This window comes from Sylvia atricapilla, chromosome 6, assembly GCF_009819655.1.
Source record: "Sylvia atricapilla isolate bSylAtr1 chromosome 6, bSylAtr1.pri, whole genome shotgun sequence".
In the NCBI taxonomy this organism is placed as follows: domain Eukaryota; kingdom Metazoa; phylum Chordata; class Aves; order Passeriformes; family Sylviidae; genus Sylvia; species Sylvia atricapilla.
In genome coordinates this window covers 44,867,801-44,880,919 of record NC_089145.1, presented here as the reverse complement: position 1 = coordinate 44,880,919, position 13,119 = coordinate 44,867,801, and the positions used below count along the sequence as shown (strand labels likewise).

Below are 13,119 nucleotides of genomic sequence, written 5' to 3'. Positions count from 1 at the left end.
ACAACTCCACCCTTGCCCTGACCTTTTTGGAAGGTGAAGTGATGGCAGATTCCTGGCAGGCAGGTTCTCCAGCAGCAAGAACAGTCCATTCTCCAAATGGACCAACAGTGAGCATCAATTCCAAAGAGTTCTACCCACAAATTAATTATTCTGTTCTCCACTCCAGCATCAGGTCTTTTTTCATCAGCACTAAACACACTAGTTTGACAGAACAATGTTCAAGAAGTTAACAATATCCATAACTAGGCAAGAGCTGCTCTTAATCACCTCCAAAAGGGGCAGTCAGAAGGTGGAAGTTCTCTACCCAGAGCTGTAGAAATCCCAGAGCTGCAGATAACCACCAGGAACAGCCCAAGTCAGCACCTTCTTAGAAATAAACCACTGTCTCTTTCCTGCCTCATCCCCGTAGAATCAACTTTTCTGAAGTTAGTAACAGTTGTAAGAAAGAGCCTGATGGAAGGGATAGTATTTGGTTTGGGCTTGTTTTGCAGGCTTCTTTCCAGTTTTGCAAAATCAACAACCCTACAACATGCCTTGGATGCTCCCTATTGAGGCTGAAGGAAGAGCTGGATACACATCAGGGGATCACATCACCATCACACCACTTCAGTCAGTCCTTACCTCTGCCCAGGATTCAGACTCAGACTCGGTGCTTGACTCTATTGCGCACTTCTGCTGCAGAGGAGGAAGGGAAAGAAATGCCACTCAAAGCAGAAGTTACTGCAGCTTCAGGCTGAAGCTGAAATTCTAGTACCAACTGTAGGTGCTGAGTTTCTCCAAAGCTTCCCCATCTGAAGTCAACTTGTCTTTCCAAATATCCCACAGTTGTGGTGCTGGTTGGGTTGTGCAAGTGAGACATAAGGGGAAAATAGAAGCGTCTCTCATGACTCCTCCCCCAAAAGCACAAAGGGAAGTAGTCCAGAATCTGCCTCACACTTGCTAAGAATGGTTACTCCAGGCTTGTGAGTAACTTTACAAAACATTTTTTTAGTTCGCACTGTGGTTCTGTTTGTTTCTTTGCATTTGGTGGCCCTATGGCTCAGAAATGAATGCCTCAAAACACCCTCATTTTTTTCTAAAACTCTTGCTCAGAAAGAGACCTTACAAACAAACAGGTCCCCTACTCCCCAGAGGGTAGCACAGAAGTGGAGGAGCTGCCTCTATCCCTCCCATTTAAATTAATTCATCCACACCTGTTCTTCATGCACTCTTTTCCAGCCCAGCCAGCTGCACCATCAGGCCAAGGGCAAACCAACAAACACTTTTTGAATTGTATTTTAACAGGGAGGTAGAGAAGCAGCAATTAGGAAAGTTACCATGTATTTTCGTGCCAGTCTTTCTATGCAGTCTGGGCTTTTAACAGAATCCTCCTTTTCCAGGGCATCTACTGCAACGGGTAGAGGGGTAGGAGAGCACATTAGAGAAAACCTTCTCTGAGATAAAATGCCCAGACAGAGCTACTCCCTTTATGGCAGAAAAGTTGATCAGTCCTTCACTTGGTCTGTATTAAGCTCTCAATCAAAGGCAGCTTCTGTTTAAAAATATGTAAGAAGCGGCCACTGTCTTCTACGCCTTCATTGGTCCCTTCACACAGCATTAGGAAAATACAACTTCTTTTAAAGAAACTTACGTCAGACCATAGAAGTTGTTTGGTTGGTTTTTTGGTTTTTTTTTCTTGTTTTTTTTCTTTTAGGCACTACGAGTTTTCTGAACCCTTAAAGAGGTATTTGTGCTCAAGATAGCCAACCAGACTAGAGCGGGACAAATGCGAAGCTGTGCCATAAACCAGCTCTCCGTTCCAATTCCCTGGGCCCAGTATTCGGTCCCCGCACACTCACACATCCCCCTCCCTCCCGCAGGCCCGTGTCACAGGGTCCCTTCCATACCCTCCATGGCCTGCCCAGCCTCCGCCCTCCTCTTCCTCCGCCGCTGTCTCTTCCCCGCCGAGGCCATGCCGGCCCCAGCCCCTCCCGCCCCCGGCTTTATGGGCCGGGCCGCCGCCTCACACGGGCCCCGCTCAACCCCCTCCACCTGGGCAGCCGCTCCTCCAACACGGGGAATTCATCGGGAAAACTCCTGAGCGAGCCCCTGCCACGAGAGAACGCCCTTCGTGCCGCTGCGAGGCTCCTCCGCTCTGCAGCAGCGCTGACCGCGCGGGGCCGGCGCTCCTCTAGTCACTGCGCTTCCCAAGGGTGCGTATAAAATACACACACGGGTATATAATATATACATTTAAAAGCATACACACAGGCACACGCATCCAGCTTGCACGGCCTGGTGGCCAGGGATGTGACACTTCCCCTCTGCTCTCACCAGCTGATTTCTGGAGCCCCTTTTCCTTCACAGACCCCTCGGGCTGGCAGAGGAGCCCAGGGGAACCGCCCTCGTCCTCCAGAGGCAGCCAAGGCCACCAAGGATGTTTCCTGCTGAGATTTGCTGGAGCAGATGATCTCCCCTCTAGCAGAGCAACAGTTGTAGCTGGACACAAAGCTTTCTGAGAACCTTCTTAATCACTTACAACCCAGCACAGCAATTTTACTGGTTTTAAATATCAGGAACAGTATTTTTTCAGAGTTACTGGAGAACTACGGATCAGGTCTGTTTTTCACAAAGAAGCGGATCTGATTTGAGCTTTTAAAAGCCACATCACCATTCTTTTTCTTCTTTTTATGGGAAATGAGGAACAATTTTTTTTTCAAATCAAACTCCTTTTCTTCCCATCATCTCCTTCCTAGATGGCTTTCTTGCATCTTTCTGCACACTGTATAAAAACCTCAGCAAAACAAACGTCTCACTCTAAAGCCAGCAGTGGGTTGTTGCTCTGAAAAGGCACCAGGAACAAATCCCAGTGGGGTGACAGTGACAGCAGCTGTAGCAGGAGCAGCTCACAAACCTTCACTCCACTTCTGCCTCCAGCTGAGCTAGACCCTGTTGCTTACACCTCTTTTCCTCCCAGACACCTGCCTTTTCATCTCCTTACCTTCTCCACCCAGACTAAAACCATCTGATGATTAACTCCTTCTCTTCACAATCTCCAACCATTTTCCAAACACAACCGAGAATCTCACTCAACACCCCACAGCACCTCCCACCACTGAAGTGGGAGCACAGGAGGCTGTGTTAGTGCCTGCAGCACCAGCTGAGCTGAATGAGCCCAAATGCTTCACCTAAATACAGGGCTGGGAGTCCTCACTCCCACAAAAACCTGCCCAAAATTAGCTAAGGATTCTTTACAGGCAGCAGCTGTTAGCAACAAGGCCCGGGGCTCCATGGATGAGTTGGTCTGCGAGGGGCTGCAATCAAATGGTGGCTGTAAGGGCGAGCACACCCAGGGCTCCCCCAGCACCTGCTCCCTGTGCCCTTCTGGGCTGCACTCCCAGGGCTCCCTGTGCCCTTCTGGGCTGCACTCCCAGGGCTCCCTCTGCCCTTCTGGGCAGGGCCAGGCAGCAGTTACGGTCACCAACAGAATTCCAACGGAGATCTCGGGTGTCCACCTCCCAGAGCACACAGGTGATCGATCCAACGCTGAGCCCTGTGGCTGCAGGGTGAACGAGGAGGTGGCCCCAGGGTCGCAGAGGTGCACAATGCTCGCTGTTCATCCCCATCATTTCCCACTGCTCAGCGCTCTGCCTCTCCTCGGCACCCTTGGCCCCGCACGGAACTTGTGCTAGCCCCAGCCAGCTCTGATTTCCCTTAAGTCCAGGTTTTCTTAAAGTCTGGCTGCTCAGGGTAATGCAGGGAATGACTGAAAAACACCCAACACATTCTCAGGGCAACCAATACTAGAGAGAACCTGCAAGTTTCACCTGAATTATTCTCTTAGAGATAGTTTTCAAGAGAGGTTAAGACTTGTGCCATCCCTGACCAAGCAGGAAAGTCTTTAACATTGCCACTGTAAATTTGAAATCCCAGTGTTGTTAATTGGAAGGTATTTTCACCATTTTTTACAATTACGGAAGATTGTGTAAAAATGGATTTTAGTCACATCACGCATACCTTAGAATCTCCCTTAGCTTTGATACAATACTACTGAAACAATTTTTTGACACTGATGTCTCCAAGCAATAACCTAAAGCTTGCTGAAGTCTGCTCTCCTGATAACTAACACTGAACACCACAGAAGGAAGGCTTTTCCTCTCGTTGCTTCTGTCACCCACACACCAAACAGTCAATACTGCACACACATCGGGCAATGTAACTCCCTTTCTGTATCTGCCGTGTTTATCACAGCAGCACTTCATCCACCACCGTGAGGGGCACTGATAAACAGACATGTCACCCAGGGTGAGCAGCTCCTGCCGAGGCACAGGGACACTGGAGTTCACAGCACAGCTCACAGGCCCCAGGCGGGGCTCTGCGGGAACCACGGCTCCTGCCTCACTGTCCAAGGAAATTATGTCCTTGCTTTGACAATGCTTCCAGTGACAAGCAGGCACCAGTCTCTTCTGCAGACTTTATGAGCTAACTGTAGTTCAAAATTAAACATTTCATGTCATGATACAGAATGCGACGTGTGCAAGACTAATGCCACACTTGTTACACACATTCAGCCTTCAGCACTTGTGTAAGCAGCGTTGTAGAATTTCATATCCCCTATTTGAAAAAGGAATTCAGATTTGGAACCACATGATCACGTCAGTCTAGTGAACATACAGGAACACCAGCTTGAATTCCTCAGGCTGCAGTGTAGCCACTGCCCCAACCTCTGTACGGAACAGTGATTGGCCTCTCCCTGCCTCGGAACAGTGATTGGCCTCTCCCTGCCTCAGAACACTGCTTTGACTTAAGATCTCCCTACAAACCCACAGCTCGTGCAAGTTGCTTTGAGTGCTTACAGGAAACAGAGTTTAGATACCTGTGAAACACAGGACCAGAAACTCGGTTCTTTCAGCTTTCTACACAAAGAACACCAACGCATAGATATGTGGATTTTACACTGGGAGCTCCTGTATCATGGAGCAGAACCGAGGGGCACAGGAAATCAGCAGAGAAAAAGGGTCAGAATTAGCCCTGAAATCGCTTCTCCTCTCAAATAAGTTCAGTGAATTTAAGCCATTGTGAATACCAAACATAATCTGCCTTAGTCAGCAAAAGGGCACCTAACAGGCACCATGGGCAAGTTGCTGGATGGAGCCGCTTACCAAGAATTTCTCTTTGCTATTCCAGATGCCAAGCAATTCAGAACACAGCACAGCCAAGCAGTTCCCTGGCACGGCCTGCAGTGTGTGAACCGGCAACGTCTCAGGTAAAAGCTCTTGACCACCCCTCAGCAACATGTAGCCATGGGCTTACAGCTCCCTTGACCCTGACTTCAAGACAATTGAACCATCCACAGGTGTTAACAGCCAAACGTGCAGTAAACCACTTTCCCAGAGACTCTGCTTGCTCCAGTGTGGCACTGGTTTGTACTGGGATCACCAAGCAGATCCTATTGATTATACATACAGCACAAACGCAGCTGGAGTTCAGGATCCAGAGCGGCAATGCACATGGGCAGAACAGTTTTATTTCAGTGTGAACAAATGAGTCAGTAACACAGCTCAATTCTTAACACTTTTATTCTTACAGTTCTAGGTTTGAACTGTACATGCAGAGTTGCATAAGTCACAATAGAGATTTACAGTGGATTCTATTCTATGGTAGAGTGCAATCCAGAATCCTTGAACAGTATAAAAAACAACTTTAAACATCAAGACCTTGTTAGGAGCAGAAGGATTAAAGCTTCCCCAAAAGATTCAGCTCTCCTGGATACCTAGTTACTAGGTACTGTATGTTAGACACTTAGGAGTTGAAGAGCTGTGGAACACTAAACAAACTTGAACACCCTGATGTCTTCCCATCTTCGTTACTTCTTTCCACATTTCTGGCAATTAAGAATAAGTCAAAAACCCTGCCACCTGCAACCAGCTAATACAGACAAAACTAACTCCTTACTTGCCTGTTTAGGGTTGTACAGTGTTAAAGAAAATATTCCCTCAATGGCATTTGTATCTCACATCAGCTGAAAAAGCAATGTAACAAAAATAAAGGTATAACATCTTTGAAAATAAATATAAAGAGGGAATGCAGACAAAGTGTCAAAGATTTTTTTTTGGCAGGTAACATTCATAATATACAAAATATAACTTATTCATATTAGCCAAGGAAACATTCATGAGTTCCTGTAAACTGGTTTAATCCACCTCCTCCATGCGTGATGTGTCATCATCTCCTTCAAGAGGCGGCATCTCCTCAGTGACTGCTGGACTGGCTTCTTCTGCAGCAGTGTCATCTTCATCAATGCCTGTGCAGGAAACACACCCCGTTAATACTGACTCAGCTCAAACCTTTCATCTCCCCAGCACTTCAACCACCTGAGGGGTTCATTTTCCACACCACCACCCAGCAGGACCAAGACAATACACGCCCCGAGTTCACTGGAGCCAGGACAGATTTGGAAACTTACCCAGCCCAAGTTTGATCATTCTATAAATGCGGTTGGCATGTGTCTGAGGGTCTTCTAAGCTGAAGCCAGAGGACAGGAGTGCTGTCTCGTACAGCAGGATGACAAGATCCTTCACAGACTTGTCATTCTTATCAGCCTCTGCTTTCTGCCTCAGTGTTTCAATGATGGAATGATCAGGATTAATCTCCAGGTGTTTCTTTGCCGCCATGTATCCCATTGTGGAGTTGTCCCTTAATGCCTGAGCTTTCATAATTCTCTCCATGTTGGCAGTCCAGCCATATGTACTTGTTACAATACAGCATGGAGAAGTAACTAAACGATTGGACACAACAACCTGCAGAGGGAATACAAAGCGCAAGTTTGCAATTTAAGCATTTCAGAACGGACAACTGATTTATCCCAAATTAATATTAGCTTGCACTTTTACACACAGGTGAACCAAGTACTACTTTTACCTTTTCTACTTTCTTTTCAAGGATATCTTTCATTATCTTGCAAAGATTTTCAAACTTTGCTTTCTTCTCCTCCTGTTTCTTTTTCTCTTCCTCATCTTCTGGAAGCTCCAAACCCTCTTTTGTTACAGAAACCAGGGTCTTGCCTTCAAACTCCTTCAGCTGCTGCACACAGTATTCATCAATAGGCTCAATCATGTAGATCACTTCCAGCCCATGCTTGCGGAGACGCTCCACGAAAGCAGAGTTGGCCACCTGATCCTTTGTTTCACCTACAACAAACACCACCACAGATGAGCCTCAGCACTAACAGCAGCCTGCTCTGGCTCTGCAGAGCCTATGCAACAGCTGTGGTGCTTCATGTCCCAACCACAGGGAAAACTAAAGGGGCACTGACAGCCCAAAGACACTGAAAGCTGCTTGAACTGACACTCCAGCACCTAACACTCTTTAACTGATTTGAAGCCAATTTGCATTTCCTGGGATCCCAGCTAAAAAACACTTCCCATTCCTGCCAAGCAAGGAAACCCTGGAACGGCTTTTATGAATCTCCCTGAAGGTAAACCTACGTAACGGTGTGGCATTTTGAATGTCAGCTCCCAACTCACCAGTAATGTAGTAGACATGTTTCTGGTTTTCCTTCATCCGAGTGCAGTAATCCTTCAGGGAAACCATTTCATCACCAGATGCAGATGTATAGTACCTCAGCAGTTCTGAGAGCTTCTTGCGGTTCTGCGAGTCCTCATGGATGCCAAGCTACAAAGTAGTACAGAGAAAAATGACTGAATGATTCCTTCAGGTAAACACTGAACTGTGCTACTTTAGAAGCTGCAAGAATCTCCAACTTCAAGTATCAGCACTGTTCAACATAAAGACTACAAACCTTGATGTTCTTGGAGAACTGCTCATAGAACTTCTTGTAGTTCTCCTTGTCTTCAGCCAGCTCGGTGAAAAGTTCCAAGCACTTCTTCACCAAGTTCTTCCGGATCACTTTCAGGATCTTGCTTTGCTGCAGCATCTCACGAGAAATATTCAGAGGTAGATCCTCAGAGTCCACCACACCCCTCATGAAATCTGCAAAAAGACACAGTCACCTTTGTTAGTACCAAACAAGTATTACCAGTCACTCTACCTCCTACAGGTGGGTCTGGTCATTAGAAATTATGAATTTGTTTCTATAAAACTCAAAAAAACTTGAACTAAAATCAGTATTTTTAACTGCTCACTAACTGTTTCAGAACTAAAACCATCCCCCCCTCCCTTCCAAATTTCTTTACCTACAAAACAAAACTACAGAACAGCTAAGCAGTTTTAACTTTTTTAGGGAACACTTTCTCCAGAATTATACTCACTCAGATATTCAGGGATCAGTTCCTCACAGTTGTCCATGATGAAAACCCTGCGCACATACAGTTTGATATTGTTCTTCTTCTTCCTGTTTTCAAACAGATCAAAGGGTGCACGCCGTGGGACAAACAGGAGAGCCCTGAATTCCAGCTGCCCTTCCACAGAGAAGTGCTAGAAGAAAGCAAGATGACAGTTTTAGTCCATTTGCACAGTTCCACTGTGATAACCACTTAACAGCTCTTCAAATGCAGAACGCAAACTGTGACCAGAGATCAGATTAACAGAGCAGCTGAGACACTGGTCAGGATCAAGCACTCTCCTCAGACAGACACACTGAATTGGAGTTAAGTTATGAGGTCAGCAGACCAATTCAAAACACATTCAGTTCCTTATACAGCATACTGAGGTTTAGAAAGCAAATATGTTCTTATTGTACTTCCCACCACCAAACTAAAGGCACAAAACCTTTTCAATGACAAATTACAAACCTAATTAGTTTTTGTATTTATATGCAACCTGGTTTTAAATTTAATTAGACATTGTAACTCAACTATGAACTGGGAAGGCACCTGCACTTCCTGAACACAGGTTTGACGCAGATTATAAACACCAAAGTGCAATGGATCACAGCTCAGCAGCATGTTAAGCAACCTTCTGGCTTCCACGCTGTATATTGTAGTTCGTGTATCTACACATACAACTGCAGTTGTGTATCCAAAGAACTTACTTTGACAGCCAGGTGGTCTTCCCAGTCATTGGTCAGACTCTTGTAGAATTCTCCGTATTCCTCATTAGTTATGTCATCTGGGTTCCTGGTCCAAATGGGCTTGGTCTTGTTGAGCTCTTCCTGATCAATGTACTTCTCCTTAATCTTCTTCTTCTTCTTCTTGTCTCCATCCTTCTTCTCTTCTTCTTCATCAGAACCAACATCCTCAATCTCTGGTTTATCTTCTGTCTTTTCCTCCTTGTCTTCTTTTTCCTCTTCCTTTTCCTCAGCCTCATCATCACTCACCTCCTTATCACGCTCCTTCTCAACCTACAAAACAGCAACAGGACACAAATTACAAAAGCTGTAAATTTACAAAGTAACCATTCTAAGGTACCCCCTGCACCCTCACAAAGTCAGAAAATTTCACTAACCTAGTGTCAGGCTTTCCCCCCTACAGTCCAAACACTCTAATTATGGGAGCTGACCCAAGTGGTAGTGTCTCCACATGCCATGAGCTTAAGTCTTATTTTTCAGTTTCATTACACTGAATGACTTGTAACAGTACACCTAGATTCATTAATGCATTGGAAACAGAAACCATTGGCTTGGGAATCTTTTTTTTTTTTTTTACACCTAATCCCATGAAATACAATTTTAAGTAACAGAACTGCACTTTCCCAGAGCTTCCTCCATGCAACATCTGAAAGAACTGAAACAAACCAAGTAAAGATTGACTGCTCCTTCTTACATGAACTCTCACATATGGAAGTGGCAACACTTATGTAGCATTTCAAGTAAGGTACGTACAAAGAGTGTAATCGGGTAGCCAATGAACTGAGAATGCTTCTTCACAATCTCCTTGATTCGCCGCTCTTCCAGGTATTCGGTCTGATCCTCTTTAAGATGCAGGATGACTTTTGTTCCACGGCCCAGAGGTTCACCTGCAATGGAGTTCACATTTTACTTCGCTGCAGCAGGGCAAACTTAATGATTATCTCCTTAATAACACATTGCTCTATCAGCCATTTTTTCACCACTAGGAAAATGAAGCTTTTGCGTATAAAAACAGCCTAGGTTACACTTTCTCAAGTTTACTGTACTCTGCATGTATCTCAAACGAGCTTCAAAAAATATTTACAACCCTGTTTAGAATCTTTAAGGACTCTGAATACTGAGCTGTTGAAATCTTACATGTATTTCCCCATGAAAGCTCTATGCACCATATACCCAGGCATTCCATATGCATTAAATTATGCCACCTGAAATGCCAAAGTATGACCAGGACCTGTGCCTACTGTGTCACATTACTTGTATTAATTCCTTTCCTCTTGTTTCTTTTCCAAGGCAGACTACGTATCACTTGTAAACATCTCTAAAAGGCATCACTGAGCAGGAACACTGAACACTCACCATTATCCAGTCTGACAGTGAAGGACCCTCCAGCTGAGGACTCCCAAGCATACTGCTCATCATCGTTGTGCTTGGTGATCACTGTCACCTTTTCAGCAACCAGGTAGGCGGAGTAGAAGCCCACACCGAACTGCCCAATCATGGAGATATCAGCCCCTGCCTGCAGGGCCTCCATGAAAGCCTTGGTGCCAGACTTGGCAATGGTACCAAGGTTGTTGACCAGGTCGGCTTTGGTCATCCCAATGCCAGTATCCACAATGGTGAGAGTGCGATCATGCTTGTTTGGAATCAGGTTAATTTTCAGCTCTTTTCCAGAATCCAGCTTGCTTGGGTCAGTCAAGCTTTCATACCTAATCTTATCCAGAGCCTGTAAAAGAAGAGACAGCCTTTAACATTCCCTGACTACTCCTAAAAAAGTTTCACTGATTGCCAGAATTAACCAGACTAGTTTTGGTACTTACATCTGAGGAATTGGAGATCAGCTCACGGAGGAAAATTTCCTTATTGGAGTAGAAAGTGTTGATGATCAGAGACATCAACTGAGCAATCTCAGCCTGAAAGGCAAAGGTCTCCACCTCCTCCTCCATTGGTTGGTCCTGAGTTTGCACAGCTTCCGGCATCTGTGAAGGAAGAGGGAGAAATTGAAATTCCATCCAACAGGTTACCTAACACATCCTTCTGCAGGCAGTGACAAAGGCATTCTGAGATCAAGTTTCTTAACCACGTGGTTTCAGCACCAGAGGTACACACACACACGCATTAAAAAGCCCTACCCAGATCCTATTTCCAAGCCAGTAACCATCAAAAATTTTAAGCCATGCAGAAAGCACATAACAGGACTTTTAACTCCAGGCTAGCTTTACACTTAACTTACCGTGTAGCACTTAGGGTAAGACAAGACTTATCCCCTCTCCTCTCTTAATTTACAGATTGATATGGGACCCTTATTCTCCCTTTTCACCGAAGTACCTGAAGCCTTTATTTGCGTTGTTTCTCTTTTATTCACATACCCCGATTACTTCGCATACACAGCTACCACCTCCAGCAGCAAACACTACACACAATTCTCACTTAGGTACCAACACTGCTCACTCGGACCAGTTTCTCTGGACAAATATTCACCCCTGATAAAATACTCGTCCTTAACCGAGTGCCTGCTGCGCGTTTGCCCCCTACTGCAGGAGCGAACCCTCAGGGGCGGAGGCTTTGTCCCGCGAGGGATTTGCCCAGCCACTCGCCCGCGTTACCGGCGGCAGAGGGGCGGGCGCGGTCCCGGCGCTGGGCGCGGTCCCGGCCATCCCCGCGGGGCCGCGCCGGCTCCCCCCGCCCGCGCCGGGAGCGCGCCCCCGAGCGGGAGCGGCCGCGCAGCGCCCCCTGGCGGCGCCCGCCGGCAGCGCGAGACCTTCTAGAAACTGCCAGAGCCTTCCCTGCCCCCCGCCCCGCCCCCCGCCCGCGCATCCCCCGCCCCCCAAACGCTGCGGTGCCGAGCGGCCCCCGAGCCCGCTCCTGCCCTCGCTTCCTTGCCCCCGCTCCGTCACGCCGCTTTTTCCCCATCCCCCTTTCTACATTCCGCTTTCCTCCCGCTCCTTCCTTTCTGCCGCCCCTACTCTTTCCCCTCTCGCTCCCTTCCCTCCTGGCACTCTGCTCCTTTCCTCTGGCCCCCATTCCTTCTCCCCCCACTACTCCGTTCGTTCTCCCTCTGCCACCTATTTCTTCCCCCATCGTGGCCGCTCCTTTTTCTCCTACTCCCGACTCCTCTCCTCCCCCCTTTTCCCTCTCGCCCCCGCCGCGCTCCCGGTCCGGCGCTCCCCCCCCGGCAGCTCCTCCATCTTGCACTCTCATGGCTGTGTGCCCATTCATTGAGAGCGGATCTCCCCAGCCCCCGATAGCTCCGCACCGACGCGTGCTCGGGCCAGCCGCACGCAGCCCTCCCGAGGGCGCTGCAGCGGCACCCGGGACACGAACAGCCTTCCCTGGCCGCCACCTACGGCCCCGCTCCGCTACCATACCGGAGCCCCCCCAAGGAACTGCTCCGCTTCCCACCTCCGCCGCCATTCTTACAAGGACACAATTTTACTAAACTGCGTTCAGAATAATCACCATTGCTCTCTCTTTCACCTACACCCGAACTATAAACCCCGATCACCTTTCCCAGGATCTAAAGAAGCACGCAAGGAAGCACGACCTGCGCCACGCGGCTCCTGCAGCACACCCCACCCCCACCCCCCACGCAACTCCGAACACGAGCCCCGCTCCCCCAACCACCAAGCCCCAGGATTCGGTCAGAAAACACTCCCTGCGCCGATCCACCGCCGCCACCGCTCACCTTTGCAAAGGGAAGGGGCGCTGCTCTGCTCGCTGACGGTATGACACAGCTCTCCCGCTCCGCTATAACCTCACTAGTGCGCGCTCCCCACAGCCCGCCCGATTTATATACGGCGGGATCCGCCTCCTTCCAGAACCATCGGGAACCTTCACTGCCGGCGCGGGGGGGCGCGGGGAGGGGGCCGCGAGGCGGGGGCGGAACAGGCCGGCCGAGGGGCGGGGCCGTGCCTCTCGCAGCCAATCGCAGCCGTCCGCGACAGGCGCCGCGGGGCTGGCGGCTGAATGGGCGCGAGCGCGCGCGCTCCCCTGCCCCGCCCCGCTGCGCCCCCAGCCATTGGCTCGAGCGGCCACGCAGGGGAGCGGGGAGCGGGAAGGAGGCGGGCTCATGCGCGGGGGCCGCGCGGGCCGGCCATGAAGGGGCTGCGCCCGGG

General features: G+C 48.5%; 1 protein-coding gene across 1 annotated transcript; it reads right to left on the bottom strand.

Moving 5' to 3' along the window:
- Window positions 1-5,540: 5,540 nt before the first annotated feature.
- LOC136362867 (heat shock protein HSP 90-alpha) lies at window positions 5,541-12,842 on the bottom strand. The gene is made up of 11 exons (XM_066321781.1): window positions 12,690-12,842; window positions 10,825-10,983; window positions 10,364-10,730; window positions 9,761-9,894; window positions 8,972-9,280; window positions 8,250-8,415; window positions 7,781-7,971; window positions 7,506-7,653; window positions 6,901-7,169; window positions 6,446-6,779; window positions 5,541-6,283 (listed from the first exon to the last, which is right to left on the bottom strand). The coding sequence occupies exons 2-11, from the start codon at window positions 10,981-10,983 to the stop codon at window positions 6,174-6,176; spliced, it is 2,187 nt and encodes a 728-aa protein (XP_066177878.1). The 5' UTR covers window positions 12,690-12,842; the 3' UTR covers window positions 5,541-6,173.
- Window positions 12,843-13,119: the final 277 nt, after the last annotated feature.